The sequence below is a fragment of the Oncorhynchus masou genome, unplaced genomic scaffold (genome assembly GCF_036934945.1).
Source record: "Oncorhynchus masou masou isolate Uvic2021 unplaced genomic scaffold, UVic_Omas_1.1 unplaced_scaffold_2333, whole genome shotgun sequence".
In the NCBI taxonomy this organism is placed as follows: Eukaryota; Metazoa; Chordata; class Actinopteri; order Salmoniformes; family Salmonidae; genus Oncorhynchus; species Oncorhynchus masou.
In genome coordinates, this window is record NW_027008795.1 from 30,447 (window position 1) to 47,760 (window position 17,314).

The 17,314-nt window shown below is 40.5% G+C and overlaps 2 protein-coding genes across 5 annotated transcripts; both read right to left on the bottom strand.

Moving 5' to 3' along the window:
• Nucleotides 1-298: 298 nt before the first annotated feature.
• Nucleotides 299-5,233, bottom strand: LOC135533351 (B-cell receptor CD22-like). Of its 2 annotated transcripts, XM_064960702.1 has the most exons (8): nt 5,037-5,233; nt 4,732-4,806; nt 2,650-3,036; nt 2,216-2,521; nt 1,817-2,080; nt 1,494-1,587; nt 1,327-1,384; nt 299-1,176 (listed from the first exon to the last, which is right to left on the bottom strand). In XM_064960702.1, the coding sequence occupies exons 2-8, from the start codon at nt 4,778-4,780 to the stop codon at nt 904-906; spliced, it is 1,431 nt and encodes a 476-aa protein (XP_064816774.1). In that variant the 5' UTR covers nt 4,781-4,806; nt 5,037-5,233; the 3' UTR covers nt 299-903. The 2 variants fall into 2 exon arrangements, with proteins under 2 accessions (XP_064816774.1, XP_064816775.1); XM_064960703.1 differs by lacking the exon at nt 2,650-3,036 and having other exon boundaries at nt 5,037-5,230.
• Nucleotides 299-16,596, bottom strand: LOC135533350 (B-cell receptor CD22-like). 3 transcript variants are annotated; one of them, XR_010454480.1, is made up of 9 exons: nt 16,490-16,596; nt 16,185-16,259; nt 13,484-13,870; nt 13,051-13,356; nt 12,652-12,915; nt 11,814-11,925; nt 11,644-11,701; nt 10,432-11,273; nt 299-349 (listed from the first exon to the last, which is right to left on the bottom strand). XR_010454480.1 is itself a non-coding variant. In XM_064960700.1 (8 exons), exons 2-8 carry the CDS (start codon nt 16,231-16,233, stop codon nt 11,016-11,018), a joined length of 1,434 nt encoding a protein of 477 aa, XP_064816772.1. In that variant the 5' UTR covers nt 16,234-16,259; nt 16,490-16,596; the 3' UTR covers nt 10,390-11,015. The 3 variants fall into 3 exon arrangements, 2 of the variants coding, with proteins under 2 accessions (XP_064816772.1, XP_064816773.1); XM_064960700.1 differs by lacking the exon at nt 299-349 and having other exon boundaries at nt 10,390-11,273; XM_064960701.1 differs by lacking the exons at nt 299-349; nt 13,484-13,870 and having other exon boundaries at nt 10,390-11,273.
• Nucleotides 16,597-17,314: the final 718 nt, after the last annotated feature.

The window sequence follows — 17,314 nt, forward strand, 5'->3', positions numbered from 1 at the left end:
CTTGTTAATGTGTGGAGGTTAAATATTTTTAAGAATATTTTTGCTTTCCATGCGTCACCGTGGGGGGCTGGAGGGGGGAGTGTTCCTAGTTGGGAACCCGTATCCCCTTTAAGGAAATTTTTACTCCTGAACATATTTAGGCTTGCCATAGAAAGGGTGTTGAATACATATTGACTTTCAGCTTATAATTTTTATGTCTAAAAACATAATTCCACATTGTGTGTAGAACAGTGACACAAAATCTCAATTTAATCCATTTTAATGAGATGTTAAATGTTGGACCAATAAGACCAAAAGATTTCATGGAAATTGAATGTAAAGGTTTATTGCAGGGCAATTAATAAACAACCTTAATAAATTCAGTCTCATTTGTTTCTTCAATTTAACACTCAACATAAAAGCTGACACGATAACTTCTAAATAGATGAAAGTAGATAACATTGTTATTCTGGGAATTGCACAGAAGATGAAGATAAACAGTGACTAGTAGATGTTAACACCATTCTGCCGTCATGTAGACTTCCTGCACCAACTTCCTGTCTTGTATCAGACCACTGTCTCTCCAACTAACTGTGTCTTCTCTCCTCAGTCATCATTGACTTTATATGGTCTTAAACTGCCTTCAGTGAGCTAGTTGAACCCAGCAGTTCCTCTATACTGGAACCCATTAAACAGATGCTCTGTGAACTCAACACTCAAAATAAATGGTCTAAAATAAAGCGTAGCCTGCATCATCATATCAACACTATAGTAACAGTTAAACACTTTTCATCCCAGAAAATTCTACAAATATGCAGATATTCAAAGAGCACACAATTATAAATTTAACAAAAGTACCAATAGAAACAGATACACAATGACAATACTGTACATAAAAACACTTAATACCCATCGGCAAAATACTTAGCATTCACCTGTTTTATTCACTTGTGCATAAAGCCCATCTAGGTTGTTAAGAGGTGGTTCCTGGGCCCTACTCCCAGTCACGTTGACTTCAGCGTACTCACTCTCCTGTCCCTGGACCCTGTCCTGGGCTGCAGCTGGGGTCTCTTTGGTCTGTCGTTTGGAGAAGTCTATGTCACCATAGTGGATCTCTTCAGGCTGGTCTTCTGCGGGTTTTTCTGGTTCCTCTCCGGCTGTGGCCTGGTTAGCACACACTGTCCCAACCGGGGAGTTCTGTGGAGAGAACACAGAGAGAGGAACTGGTGTAAAGCTCTAAGCTCAGTAATGTGTAAAACTAAGGTCAGCAGGTTACACAACACATACTGAGGGGATGTCCTTAGATACACTTTCTAGATTGTTTTGTAAATTGAGCCTTATTCCCACCTGTCCCTGTGAATTGTCCGTCCTTTCAAGTCCATCGTGGAGCCTCGAGTTTCTCCTCCTGGAAGACATTTACAAAGGTATTCTGAATGCACTGAGAGAGTTTTCATATGCAAAAGCACAAACACATCTATTTTTGTTTTTACATTGATGCCAGGAAAGGTTTTTACCATACAAAAAGACTGATCAGGCTGATAAGCAAAAGGGCCCCCAAAGTTCCTGCTGCAACCCCAGAAACCATTGTGTTAACAGTCTCTTCTTGCCCTGAAAATGCAGCACATATTAGGTAATTTCTCACATAAAGATCTGCAATGTACACTACACGACCAAAAGTATGTGGTCACCTGCTCATGGAACATCTCATTCCATAATCATGGGCATTAATGTCAATGTCATGAAATAGCTGAATCCAATCATTTGAAGGGGTGTCCACATACCTTTGAATATATATTGTATATCTAACCTAAGATTGTGCCCTACGTGCCCATTTTACCTTTTATAGCCAGCTGCACTTCATTTGACTTCCCACAGCCGTGACTATTTCTTGCTTCACAGACGTACTGTCCTCCATCAACAGTCACATTGAGGGTGTAACTCTGTCCAGATGCTACCTGTGTTGAATTACCCTCACTGATCTGGAACCAGGTGAAGGTTGTCACAGGAGGGTTGGCTGTACTGCTGCAGGTCAGATTAACACAGCTGCCCACTGATACTGGATGAGCTGGACTGATGGAGACCGAGGTGTCCTTAGGAGAGACTGGGGGAGAGGGGTTCATTTACAATGTATCTGGATATGGTATATTGACGAGTTTCATCAAATCCACTCTATTACAATCATCAGTGAAACATGATAGAATGATCTATTCTACTGGAACCGGTTACTAAATCTTACATGAAACGTTAAGCATCATGTTATGTTCAGCTCTCTTGTTGCTTGTCCCTACTGGGTAGACTGCAGTACAAGTGATGTTCTTCTCATGATGATGGTATGATGGAGTGAAGGTCACCGTGGAGAGAACTGATTTGGTTTGGTCTGGATTCTCCTGCAGTTGGTTCTCAGTTGTGAACTGTGTTGGGAGAGTCCATGTCAGCTCAGGGGAGTGTTCGGGACAGGGAGCGACAGCAGAGCAGTTCAAACTGACAGGGGTCTCTTCCTTCACCTCACCTGAGACAGTTAGGATGGGACTGGAAGGCAAATCTGTAATGCATTGCAGATAAATATATTTTACTCTAATAGTTAAATTGTCCACTTGTTCTTCTCTTATCTTTGATCTTAGGAATCTAAACTGGGAAAAATAGTTGGTAAACAGTTAAATTGTCTCTTACCACTGACAACTATATTAACAGACTTTTCAGTGTCTGTTGCAAGGAATGGTTGATTCTCAATCCTGAAGTAGTATTTATCAGTGTAATTGGTGGTTACATTGAAGAAGACTGTGGTGCAGTTCTTCTGGGACATGTTTCCAGTTATCTTCCCTTGATATCTGTTGACCATCTCACTACTGTTAAATATCACTCTGTCCGGACGCCCACCAAAGTATGGGGATCCTTTAATCCACACTCCAGAGGGTAGTATTGCGCTGTTAAATTGATCCCTATGTCGGTCAGGAATATCAAATGAACATGGGATTTGCACACAGGAGCCAGTCAGAACATCCAGTTTGTCTGGCATTGTGGCGTTCAAATCTCGTTCACCAAAACAGGCCAAAACACCTGCAACATAAAAGACAACATCAGGGAGGTTCTGATGTATTTTCAGTTGGTCTACCATATAGCCAGTTATGCAGGGATAAATGAATCTGTTGCCAACAGTCAGATTTTGACAGCAATGCCAAGAAAATGACAAATCATTTCAAAATCAGAGGCAAGAAGGAAGAAACTCTTGATGCTGCGATGATGAAAATCTCTCAAAAACCAAGAGAGGAATTGCTAAAAAGTAAACTAAGAAAGAAAAACAACGTCTGTTGCACTAAGGACACCAAGTGTTCAGAGAAAATGAAAGCAATCCTGGAAAGCACTGGCATATTTTGCAATCAGACAAGAAAATTGTACACATCTTCAAGGAACCCTCACTGGTGGTCTATAAGTGTGGTCGCAATATTGTGGATCGCTTAGTGAGATCTGACCTGCCCCATGAGCCCACAAAGACACTATTGACACCCATTCCAAATGGGAATTACAAATGTGGCTCATGCTCACAGTGCAATAGCACTACACAAACATCCTTCTTCAGACACCCACATATAGGTGGAAACATCCCTGTTCGGGGTCTCATCTCTTGCAAGATAAAGGGAGTGATATGTCTCATCACATGTTCATGTGGAAAAGCCTTCGTAGGACAACCGAAAAGACAACAACAGGGACAGTGGTGGAAGCTGTACTGTTAACCGCACACGGATGTCGGTTTCACATAAACATACAGAGACATGAGGAAGTATTTCCCCCTTTCTGCTTCTCTATTTCTGCTTCTTTTTTTAGTCATCAGATCTTCAACCAAAACCTAATATTAGATAAAGGGAACTTGAGTTTATAAACTTGTTCTAGTTATTTTCTTTCATTAACAAAATGATGCAACACCCAATTCCCCTGTGTGAAAAAGTAATTGCCCCTTACTCTCAATAACTGGTTGTGCCATCATTCCAAAACACACAATCAAGTATACATGAAAAGGGATTAAAAGCAACAAATTTAATGTTTTGGAATGGCCTACTCAATGTCCAGACCTAATCCCAATTGAGATATTGTGGCAGGACTTGAAACGAGCAGTTCATCCTTGGGGCAGCAGGGTAGCCTAGTGGTTATAGCGTTGGACTTGTAACCAGAAGGTTGCAAGTTCAAATCCCCGAGCTGACAAGGTACAAATCTGTCGTTCTGCCCCTGAACAGGCAGTTAACCCACTGTTCCTAGGCCATCATTGAAAATAAGATTTTTTTCTTAACTGACTTGGCTCGTTAAATAAAGGTTAAAAAACATGAATGTCGCTGATTTAAAGTAGATCTGAATGGGACAGTTTGCCAAAATTCCTCCACAACAATGTGAGAGACTGATCAACAATTACAGGGAATGTATGGTTGGTTGTCATTTCAACTGAAGGAGGCACAGCCAGTTATTTAGTGTTAGGGAGCATAACTTTGTTTAAGAAATAAATTAAATAAGTATGTAAATGTTGTGTTATTTGTTCACTCAGGTTACATTTATCTAATATCATCTTTTGATTGAATATCTGAAAATATGCAAAAACTTTTTCACAGCAGTTTAAATCCAGACTATTAAATACACTAATCAGGAATTAACTGTACACTTTTCTACACAATTAAAAAGCTGGAATATAGTACATCCCATAACATCATGATTTATTATTCCTTTATGTCTGATTCATAACTAGTTGTTGTTGTGTGGAAGACTCACCTGACATAAAGAGGCCAATGAGAAAAAGCATGTTCTCAGGACAAGCCATGTGAGAACTCACACACTACTGATCACCTGAAACAGTACAAACATACACTTACTGGTGGAGTAACTTAACTCACACAACACATTGCATTGAACTCTCCCCATATCAAATACACAATGTCCTTCAGTTGTAAAGCTAATACATGAACAAACAGCAGTACTTTAGAACATATTGAATCTCATTACTCATAATTAATCTCCTTTAATTTATTTTGAACATTAAAATTAACAGAAAATATAGTGAAGAAGTCGATACTTGCCTTAGACGGTAACGTAGACTGTCTACAGCAGAAACTGTCACACACATAGTGTGGTCTGACAAACTAAAGTGATGAAATACATGTAGCATATCTCTCATCTCAACTGTGACGTACTTCCTAATAGGAGTATGAACAATTATTTTCAAACAATTCTTCAGTATTTATTGTCCTTTTCTCGGGGTAGGACAGGTCAGCGGTATTTTGAAACGGGCCCCCAAATCACTAAGTCCGCCCCGGCACAATGTTAAATAGATGTCACGGTTTTCTGTAGGTGAAAGAGACACAATGTTAAATAGAACAAATTAAACTTTCATCATTACAACCATCTCCCTCTCCTCTATCTGAATGGGAATGTTTGTGGGATTTAAACATATAGTTTAATCATGAACCAAAATCCACTATTCATTTATTCAAGAGTTACATTTGTTAAGTTCGAGTTTGATACAAAACATATGGTTGTCATATTATGTTTCAACATGAAAAACAGAGTAACTGTAATTGTATCTGAGTGATTCTCACACACCACTCAACTTCTCCTACACCAACTTCCTCTTTGAAGTCTATTTGCAAAGAGGAGCCTGGTGGGCTGGATGCCACAGAGACACTTTTCACTCCACTTTGATACGGAATTAACTTTTTCATAGCAGTTTATGAGAATTTATGTAGCAGGTTAGGAGAATTATCTTAGCATGTTAAGTGCCTGAGGTTAAGGTCAGGTTAAATAGTTAGGTTGTCACAACCTAACCATAGTTTGCTTTGTATGTTTCTATATTTTGTTTGGTCAGGGTGTGAGCTGAGTGGGCATTCTATGTTTCATGTCTAGTTTGTCTAGTTCTATGTTTGGCCTGATATGGTTGTCAATCAGAGGCAGGTGTGAATCATTGTCTCTGATTGGGAACCATATTTAGGTAGCCTGTTTGGTGTTGGGTTTTGGTGGGTGATTGTTCCTGTTCCTGTCTTGTGTTTAGTTTTCACCAGTTTAGGCTGTTTCGATTTTCACGTTACGTTTATTGTTTTTGTATTGATTCGTGTTTCCTTTGTTTCATTAAACATGTATCTCAATAGCCACGCCGCATTTTGGTGCGACTCTCCTTCAACCAAAGAAAACTGTTACATAGGTTTAGGGATAATGCTCTCCTAACCTGGGTTGGATGAACGCATTTGGGACCCTGAGCTTACTTTCCTTCGTTTCAACACGTTCTGCCATGGTGCAGAGAAAATTATTATTTGTATCTTTGCTGTTTTATAGCACCTCATGCTTGTGTTCACATTTTGCCATGAGGCTGATATAAAAGGTTGCCGTTTTAACTCTACAATCAGTTCTACACATTTTGCTATCATATGCTATCTGGGGCAGTTCAGTAATCCCTGCTGCTGACCTGCTTCCAAAATGACTTCTTATTGAAGTGCCGTGAAAAGAATGTCGCGGGTGACACAGGAGGGAGCCAGCCACCTGCAGGTCCAGGACAGCAAGGAGGACATGGGTGCCCTCTTCGGAGGTCAAGTCTAGATGGGATTAAGCTTTGGTCAAAATGATGTGAAAAGTATAATTATTACAGCATTTTAGCTAATCCTAACCCTTTTTCGTACTTTAATTTAATTTTCATAACCTGCTATGTTAATTCTCCTAACCAGCTGCAAAAATTCTCCCAAACTTGCTAGAAAACTAAATTTTGACAAAAGCTGTATCCCTTCTAGACAAAACCCTCAACCTTCCCGAAGGCCTTCTGGGAGAAGGAGACCCAGGAACTGAGGGCGTACCCAGCAGGTGGGAGCCGACCTCCCCCAACAGGTGGTCTCCCAGGCTTCAATGGGAATGTATGTGTGATGTTTTTTTCTAAACGAGTTAAATCATAATCGTTGAATAGAACAAGTGTAGACCTTACCGTGAAATGATTACTTACAAGCCCTTAACCAACAGTGCAACTCAAGAAAGAGTTAAGAAAATGTTTACTAAATTAACTAAGGTAAAACATTATTAAAAGAAACACATAAAACGTGCAATAACGAGGCTATATTCATGGGGTACCGGTACAGAGTCAATGTGGGGGTACAGGTTAGTCGAGGTAATTTCTACATGGAGGTAGGGGTGAAGTGGCCATGCATAGATAATAAACAGCGAGAAGCAGCAGTGTACAAAACAAATGAAGGTGGGGGGGATAACTGTAAACAGTCACACAATTTTTGGGGATTTCCTCTGACACCGCCTAGTATATAGGTCCTGGATGGCAGGAAGCTTGACCCCAGTGATGTACTGGGCCGTACTACACTCTGTAGTGCCTTACGGTCAGATGCCGAGCAGTCACCAGTCGGTGATGCAACCGGTCAAGATGCTCTCGATGGTGCAGATGTAGAACCTTTTGAGGATCTTGGGACCCATGCCAAATCATAGGGTTGTCACATCATTTTTTCAACATGAAAAACAGACTTGGTATGAAACAGAGTAAGTGTAATTGTATCTGACTGATTCTCACACACACCACTCAACTTGTCCTACACCAACTTCCTCTTTTTCTTGCTTGACTTCCTCTTTAAAGTATATTTGCCAAGAAAACCCTGGTGGGCTGGATGACACATTTTCACACCACTTCTATACAGATTTGACTTTTTCATGTCAGGCTAGAAGAATTTATGCAGCAGGTTAGGAGAATTACGGCTATGGGTAACGGTTAGTGAAAATGCTCTGCTAACCAGGGTCGGACGACCCCACACCCCCCTCTTACTTACTGCATTTCAACCCATTTTGCCATTGTGCGGAGGGAATTTCAACCCATTTTGCCATTGTGCGGAGGGAATTTCAACCCATTTTACCATTGTGGGGAGAGCATTTCAACCCATTTTGCCATGGTGGTGCGGAGAAACATATTTACAGTTTTATAATGCTATTCGACATGTTGTCATGAAGCTGACAGAAAATGTAGTTGATTTCAAGCTAATTTTCCTGCTATTCAACATATTTTGCTATCATATGCTATCAGGGGCCGTTGTTTAGTCCAGCCTAACCTGCTACCAAAATAACTTCTTATTGCAGTGGCGTGAAAAGAATGTCCCGAGTGCCACAGGAGGGAGACCGCGATCTACAGGTACTGGGAGGCAAGTTGGACATGGGCTTCCTGTCACGACTTCTTCCGAAGTCGGTTCCTCTCCTTGTTCGGGCGGAGTTCGGCGATCGACGTCACCGGTCTTCTAGGCATCGGCGATCCGTTATTCATTTTCCATTTGTTTTGTCCTGTTTTCCAACACACCTGGTTTTCATTCCCTCATTATGTTGTGTATTTAACCCTTTGTTCCCCCCATGTCTTTGTGTGGTATTGTTTGTTATAAGTGCTTATGCACATGTTGACTGGTGCGCGTCGTGTTTTGTACCCATGTTGATGATTTCTTGATGCCATTGGTTTTGGAGTTAAACAGCTCCGGCTATTACCTAGTTCTGCTCTCCTGCGTCTGACTGCCACCAGTTACACACCCCTTACCCCTCTATGACGGTCAAGTCGAGATGGGATAAAGCTTTTGACGTCAAATTGACTAACCTGCAGCCTAATTCTCCGAAACTTGCGAAAAAACTACATTTGGACAAATCACTCTTCGACCTTCCCAAGGTCTTCTGGGAGAAGGAGACCCACAAGCTGAGGGCGTACTTTACCCAGCAGGTGGGAGCCGACCTCCGCCAACAGGTGGAGGGAGAGCTGAAGGCTCTGGAGGACAGGGTCAGGAATTGAGAGGTGGAGGGACCAGATGGTTCAGAGAGAGAAGAGAGAAAGTATTGACTATTGGACATTATACTACGCTGATGCTGCTATATGGTGGGAATGGGGATATGGGGGGACTGACAAAAAAGGGACTAACAAGCTCTTTTCAGTTATGTGGAAACTGCTTTGCCTATATGTGGATAAAATGTATGAAAATACAATGAAACGATGTGCCTGCATGCAGATCAGGCTACCGCTCACTATCAATGGATATATGAGTAGGTATTAGGTGATAAAACAGAACCAATCTTACTGCTTTTTCCATGACATAGACTGACCAGGTGAATCCAGGTGCATTCTATGATCCCTTATTGTTGTCACTTGTTAAATCCACTTCTATCATTGTAGATGAAGGGGGGACAGTTTAAAGAAGGATTTTTAAGCCTCGGAACAATTGAGACATGGATTGTGCCATTTAGAGGGTGTTTGGGCAAGACAAAAATGTATGTGCCTTTGAACGAGGTGTGCTAGTTGGTGGCAGACACACTGGTTTCAAGAACTGCAACACTGCTGTTTTTTTCTCACTCTAAACAGTTTCCGGTGTGTATCAAGAATTGTCCACCACCCAAAGGAAATCCATCCAACTTGACATAACTGTAGGAAGCATTGGAGTCAACATGGGCCAGCATCCCTGTGGAACGCTTCGACACCTTGTAGAGTCCATGCCTCGATGAACTGAGGCTGTTCTGAAGACAAAAGGGGTTTCAACAAAAAAATAGGAAGATGTTCCTAATGTTTGGTATCCTCAGTGTCTTCAGAAAGTACCCCTTGACTTATTCCACAATGTTGCTGATCCATTCTCAGTTTTCTCCAATCACAGCCGTTAACTATGTAACTGTTTTAAAGTCACCATTGACCTTATGGTGAAATCAGTGGAGGCTGCTGAGAGGAAGACAACTCATAATAATGTCTGGAACGGAGCAAATGGAATGGAATCAAACACATGGAAAACATGTTGGATGTATTTGGTACCATTCCACCTGTTCTGCTCCAGCCATTACCACGAGTACGTTCTCCCCAATTAAGGTGCCACCAACCTCCTGTGGGTGAAATCCCTGTGCAGTGTTTTTCCTCTCCGGCGACTGAGTTAGGAAGGACGCCTGTATCTTTGTAGTGATTGGATGTATTGATAAACCATCCAAAGTGTAATTAATTAACTCACTACGCTCAAAGGGGTTTTCAATGTCAGATTTCTTTTAATTTTATCCATCTAGAAACAGGTGCCCTTCTTTGTGAGGCAATGGAAAAGCTGGTTATATCTGTTTGAAAGTTGCTGCTTGACTGAGGGACCTTACAGAAAATTGTATGTGTGGGGTACAGAGAAGAGATTTCAGCGTCATTTAAAAATCATGTTAAACACTAGTATTGTACACAGAGTGAATCCATGTAACTCATGAGACTAGTTAAGTAAATCTTTACTCCTGAACTTATTTAGGCTTGCCATAGAAAATGTGTTGAATACATATTGACTTTCAGCTTTTCATTTTTATGTCTAAAAGCATAATTCCACATTGTGTGGAGAACAGTGACACAAAATTTCAATGGAATACACTTTAATGAGATGTTAAATGTTGGACCAGTAAGACCAAAAGATTTCATGGAAATTGAATGTAAAGGTTTTAATTACAGTGCAATTATTAAACAACCTGAAATGCAGTCTCAATTGTTTCTTCGATTTAACACTCAACATAAAAACTGAAACAATTACTTCTAAATAGATATAAACTGAAAATAGATATTGTTATTCTGGGAACTGCACAAAAGATGAAGATAAACAGTAACTAGTAGATGTTAACACCATTCTGCCGTCATGTAGACTTCCTGCACCAACTTCCTGTCTTGTATCAGACCACTGTCTCTCCAACTAACTGTGTCGTCTCTCCTCAGTCATCATTGACTTTATACGGTCTTAAACTGCCTTCAGTGAGCTAGTTGAACTCAGCAGTTCCTCTATACTGGAACCCATAAAACAGATGCTCTGTGAACTCAACACACAAAATAAACACACAAAATAAATGGTCCAAAATAAAGAGTAGCCTGCATCATCATATCACCACTATAGTAACAGTTAAACACTTTTCATCCCAGAAAATTCTACAAATATGCAGACAATCAAAGAGCACACAATTATACATGTAACTAAAGTACCATTAGAAACTAATACACAATGATAATACTGTACATAAAAACATTTAATACCCAATTGCCAAAATACTTAACCTCCACCTCATTAATTCACTTGTGCATAAAGCCCATCTAGGTAGTTAAGATGGGGTACCTGAGCCCTACTCCCAGTCACGTTGACTTCAGCGTACTCACTCTCCTGTCCCTGGACCCTGTCCTGGGCTGCATCTGGGGTCTCTTTGGTCTGTAGTTTGGAGAAGTCTATGTCACCATAGTGGATCTCTTCAGGCTGGTCATCTGCAGGTTCCTCTGGTTCCTCTCCGGCTGTGGCCTGGTTAGTACACACTGTCCCAACCGGGGAGTTCTGTGGAGAGAACACAGAGAGAGGAACTGGTGTTTAAGCCTTAAGTTCAGTAAAAACTAAGGTCAGCAGGTTACACAACACATACTGAGTGGATGACAATGAAAATGTCAATTAAACTGACATGAGTAAAGAATTTCATTTCGTCAACAAATGAGCTCCAATCTAAACAAAACACTGTCAAAGTCCAACAACTATTCTGTTATTATTCGATGTTCTTACAGGATGTGGCATTGCTTTCGGTGTGGTTATCTCCCCCTAAACTTCCTCTGAAATGATGTTAACCTCATGGCTTTAAATAGTTTCAGCATTAATTCAATACTTCCTTAGACACACTTTGTAGATGGTTTTGTAAGTTGAGCCTTATTCCCACCTGTCCCTGTGGACTGTCTGTCCTTTCAAGTCCATCGTGGAGCCTCGAGTTTCTCCTCCTGGAAGACATTTAGAAAGGTATTCTGAATGCACTGAGAGGGTTTCCATATGCAAAAGCACAAACACAGCAGAAAAAAATGGTTTTGCGTTGATGCCAGGAATAGTTCTTACCATACAAAAAGACTGATCAGGCTGATAAGCAAAATGGCCCCCAGAGTTCCTGCTGCAACCCCAGAAACCAGAAACCAGAAACCAACCCCTGAGGTTTTTGAATCTTCTTGCCCTGAAAATAAAGCACATATTATGGTCAATTCTCACAAAAAGATCTCTCAAGTACACTACATGACCAAAAGTATGTGGACACCTGCTCGTCGAACATCTCATTCCAAAATCATGGTCATTAATATGGAATATAGAATGTCATTGTATGCTGTAGCGTTAAGAATTCCCTTCACTGGAACTAAGGGGCCCAGCCCAAACCATGAAAAACAGCCCCAGACCATTATTCCTTATCTGCCAAACTTTACAGTTGACACTATGCATTGGGGCAGGTAGTGTTCACCTGAAATCCGTCAAAACCCAGATTCGTCCGCCGGACTGCCAGATGGTGAATCGTATATTCAACACCCCGGAAAACAGATTTCCACTTCTCCAGAGTCCAATGGCAGTGAGCTTTACACCACTGCAGCTGATTCTTGGCACTGCACATAGTGATCTTAGGCTTGTGTGCGGCTGTTCGGCCATGGAAACACGTTTCATGAAGCCCTCATCAAACAGTTCTGGTGCTGCCATTGCTTCCAAAGGCAGTTTGGAACTCGGTAGTGAATGTTGCAGTCCGACTGAAATGTTTGTCTACGGAGATTGCATGGCTGTGTGCTCGATTTCAAACAACTGTCAGCAACATGTGAGGCTTTAATAACTGAATCCACGCATTTGAAGGGGTGTCCACATACTTTTGAATATATATTGTATATCTAACCTATGATTGTGCCCTACGTGCCCATTTTACCTTTTATCACCAGCTGCACTTCATTTGACTTCTCACAGCCGTGAGTATTTCTTCCTTCACAGTAGTACTGTCCTCCATCAACTGTCACATTGAGGGTGTAACTCTGTCCAGATGCAACCTGAGTTGTTTTACCCTCACTGATCTTGAACCAGGTGAAGTTTGTCACAGGAGGGTTGGCTGTACTGCTGCAGGTCAGATTAACACAGCTGCCCACTGATACTGGATCATCTGGACTGATGGAGGCTGAGGTGTCCTTAGGAGAGACTGAGGGAGAGGGGTTCATTTACAATGTATCTGGATATGGTATATTGAATAGTCTCATCAAACCTACTCTATTACAATCATCAGTGAAACATGATAGAATGATCTATTCTTCAGGAACCGGTGACTAAATCTTACATGAAACGTTAAGCATCATGTTATGTTCAGCTGTCTTGTTGCTTGTCCCTACTGGGTAGACTGCAGTACAAGTGATGTTCTTCTCATGATGAAGGTATGACGGAGTGAAGGTCACCGTGGAGAGAACTGATTTGGTTTGGTCTGGATTCTCCTGCAGTTGGTTCTCAGTTGTGAACTGTGTTGGGAGAGTCCATGTCAGCTCAGGGGGGTGTTCGGGACAGGGAGCAACAGCTGAGCAGTTCAAACTGACAGGGGTCCCTTCCTTTACCTCACCTAAGACAGTTAGGATGGGACTGGAAGGCAAATCTGTAATACATCGTAGATAAATATATTTTACTCTAATAGTTAAACTGTCCAATTGTTCTTCTCTTATCTTTGATGAAAGGAATCTAAACTGGAAAAATAGTTGGTAAACGGTTAAATTGTCTCTTACCACTGACAACTATATTAACAGACTTTTCAGTGTCTGTTGCACGGAATGGTTGACTCTCAATCCTGAAGTAGTATTTATCAGAGTAACTGGTGGTTACATTGAAGAAGACTGTGGTGCAGTTCTTCTGGGACATGTTTCCAGTTATCTTCCCTTGATATCTGTTGACCATCTCACTACTGTTAAATATCACTCTGTCCGGACGCCCACCAAAGTATGGGTTTCCTTTAATCCACACTCCAGAGGTTAGTATTGTGCTGTTAAATGTATACTTATTTTGGTGAGAAATATCAAATGAACATGGGATTTGCACACAGGAGCCCGTCAGTACATCCAGTCTATCTGGCATTGTGGTGATCAAATCTCGTTCACCAAAACAGACCAGAACACCTGCAACATAAAGGACAACATCAGGGAAGTTCTGATGTATTTTCAGTTCAGTCCAATGATGTGTACTAACCCTAGATGACTGACAGGGGCCTCTGTTTGGAGGCAACTGCACAGCCATCTTGTTACTCCACCTACAGTGTAAAACAGATGTTGGAAGATATAGAAATGCATTTATTAATGTCTATATTCGTTTTTGACAAGTATATTCTATTACAGACACGTTAATGCAAACTTTTAAATTATATTATGTGACCTGCAACACTTCCTTCAGCAGAGAGACCCTATCCTTGGTCCATTCAATGAGTGCATCTTGTATCTCACTGAACTTGTATTATCCAATAACTTATTCATCTTTGAGTCAGACTTTATCATTCAAATTCGAGGTGGAGCCATCGACTCCCCCTTTTCCCCCAACTATGCAAACCTGTGTGTGGTACAATTTTAGGAGGCACTCATTTACAAAACATAGAGACACACCCCCTACTTTCTAAAATCCTCTCATGGAAGAGATACATAGATGCTGGCTTTGTGCTCTGGGAAGGAAGTCAGCTGGAACTAAATTAATTCCAAACTCTGCTAAACGAGAGCTCTGAATATCTCAAATTCACCATGCAGACTGTTGAGAGAAAAATGAACTACCGGGACTTATGGATCATCAAAGAGAATGATGCATTACATACAGACTTGTACACAAAGCACAACAGACCTCAAAACTCTGCTACGTGGGGATAGTATGCATCCCCTTCCCCTCAGGAATGGTCTACCATATAGCCAGTTATGCAGGGTTAAATGAATCTGTTGCCAACAGTCAGATTTTGACAGCAATGCCAAGAAAATGACAAATCATTTCAAAATCAGAGGCTAGAAGGAAGAAACTCTTGATGCTGCAATGATGAAAATATCTCAAAAACCAAGAGAGGAAATGCTAAAAAAGTAAACCAAAGAAGAAAAACAACGCAATAGTCTGTTGCACTAAGGACACCAAGTGTTCAGAGAAAATGAAAGCAATCCTGGAAAGCACTGGCATATTTTGCAATCAGACAAGAAAATTGTACACATCTTCAAGGAACCCCCACTGTTGGTCTATAAGTGTGGTCGCAATATTGTGGATAGCTTAGTGAGATCTGACCTGCCCACTCAGACACTCTTGACACCCATTCCAAATGGGATCTACAAATGTGGCTCATGCTCACAGTGCAATAGCACTACACAAACATCCTTCTTCAGACACCCACATACAGGTGGAAACATCCCTGTTAGGGGAATCATCTCTTGCAAGATAAAGGTAGTAATCTGTCTCATCACATGTTCATGTGGGGAAGCCAACTCATTACAAACAAAAAAACATTTAAAACAATGCATAGCTGTAAGAACACTGATTATCTAGTAGCAGGTCACTTTGTTGAAGCTAACCATCCCACCTCCTCCCTCAAATGTACAGGTACTGAGCATGTTGCTCTACCAAGGAGAGGAGGTAACATGGAGATCCTACTGCTGCAGAGGGAGGCCTACTGGATTTCCTATTTAAAACATTGACCCCTAGTGGTCAGAATATTGACTTTCATCTCAGGCCCTTCTTATGAACAATTATTTTTATTAAGAAGTCTTATAAATTAATATATTCTTTCTACAGCTTATCATGGTACAACCAATATGTTCCCCCTGTTGATGATGCTTATTATGCATTATGGATGAACCAAAAGATTACAATTTTATAACATTTAATGAAATTGGAAACAATTAAATATATGTGAAATTAAATTAAACAATAATGTATGTTGATGCTAATCTGGTTTTAGCCCGGTATGGTGAAAGGGACAGTGGTGGAAGCTATTCTGTTAGCTGCATACTGACGTAGGTTTCACATGAACATACAGTGAAACTAAACAGAATTCACCCCCTTTCTGCTTCTCTATTTCTGCTCTTTTTTAACACTGAATGTTATCAGATCTTCAACCAAAACCTAATATTAGATAAAAGGAACTTGAGCTACCAAATAACACATTTTGTTATAGTTATTAATATATTTCATTAACAAAATTATGCATCACCCAATTCCTCTGTGTGAAAAAGTAATTTCTCCCTTACTCTCAATGACTGGTTGTGCCACCATTTCAAAACACACAATCAAGTATACTTGAGATACACAGCAGTTTAAATCCAGACTATTAAAATATACTAATCGGGAATTAACTGTGCAATTTTCTACACAATTAAAATGCCGGGAATATAGCACATCCCATGAAATATAATGACTTGTGGTTATTCCTTTATGTCTGATTCATAACTAGTTGTTGTTGTGTGGAAGACTCACCTGACATAAAGAGGCCAATGAGAAAAAGCATGTTCTCAGGACAAGCCATGTGAGAACTCACACACTACTGATCACCTGAAACAGTACAAACATACACTTACTGGTGGAGTAACTTAACTCACACAACACATTGCATTGAACTCTCCCCATATCAAATACACAATGTCCTTCAGTTGTAAAGCTAATACATGAACAAACAGCAGTACTTTAGAACATATTGAATCTCATTACTCATAATTCATCTCCTTTAATTTATTTTGAACATTAAAATTAACAGAAAATATAGTGAAGAAGTCGATACTTGCCTTAGACGGTAACGTAAACTGTCTACAGCAGAAACTGGCACACACAAAGTGTGGTCTGACTAACTAAAGTGCTGAAATTCATGTGGCATATCTCTCATCTCAACTGTGACGTACTTCCTAATAGGAGTATGAACAATTATTTTCAAACAATTCTTCAGTTTTGTCAATTCTTCTTTTGTCCCTTTCTCGGGGTCGGACAGGTCAGCAATATTTTGAAACGGGCCCCCAAATCGCTCTGTCCGCATCCCGACACAATGTTAAATAGAACAAATTAAACTTTCATCATTATAACCATCTCCCTCTCCTCTATCTGAATGGGAATGTTTGTGGGATTTAAACATATAGTTTAATCATGAACCAAAATACACTATACATTTATGCAAGAGTTCAATTTGTTAAGTTCGAGTTTGATACAAAACATATGGTTGTCGTATTATGTTTCAAAATGAAAAACAGAGTAACTGTAATTGTATCTGAGTGATTCTCACACACCACTCAACTTCTCCGACACCAACTTCCTCTTTGAAGTCTATTTGCAAAGAGGAGCCTGGTGGGCTGGATGCCACAGAGACACTCTTTTCACTCCACTTTGATACGGAATTGACTTTTTCATAGCAGTTTATGAGAATTTATGTAGCAGGTTAGGAGAATTAGCTTAGCATGTTAAGAGCCTGAGGTTAAGGTCAGGTAAAATAGTTAGGTTTAGGGATAGTGCTTTCCTAACCTGGGTTGGATGAACGCATTTGGGACTCTGAGCTTACTTTCCTTCGTTTCAACACGTTCTGCCATGGTGCAGAGAAAATTTTTATTTATATTTTTGCTATT

Coding starts and splice junctions, on each gene's coding strand:
- LOC135533351 (XM_064960702.1), bottom strand. CDS start 4,780: ATGGCTTGTCCTGAGAACATGCTTTTTCTCATTGGCCTCTTTATGTCA. Junction 3,037..4,731: donor CATTGGCCTCTTTATGTCAG/GTGAGTCTTCCA, acceptor TTTATGTTGCAG/GTGTTTTGGCCTGTTTTGGT. Junction 1,385..1,493: donor CTGATCAGTCTTTTTGTATG/GTAAAAACCTTT, acceptor AATGTCTTCCAG/GAGGAGAAACTCGAGGCTCC.
- LOC135533350 (XM_064960700.1), bottom strand. CDS start 16,233: ATGGCTTGTCCTGAGAACATGCTTTTTCTCATTGGCCTCTTTATGTCA. Junction 11,926..12,651: donor AGTGCAGCTGGTGATAAAAG/GTAAAATGGGCA, acceptor CTTTATTTTCAG/GGCAAGAAGATTCAAAAACC. Junction 11,702..11,813: donor CTGATCAGTCTTTTTGTATG/GTAAGAACTATT, acceptor AATGTCTTCCAG/GAGGAGAAACTCGAGGCTCC.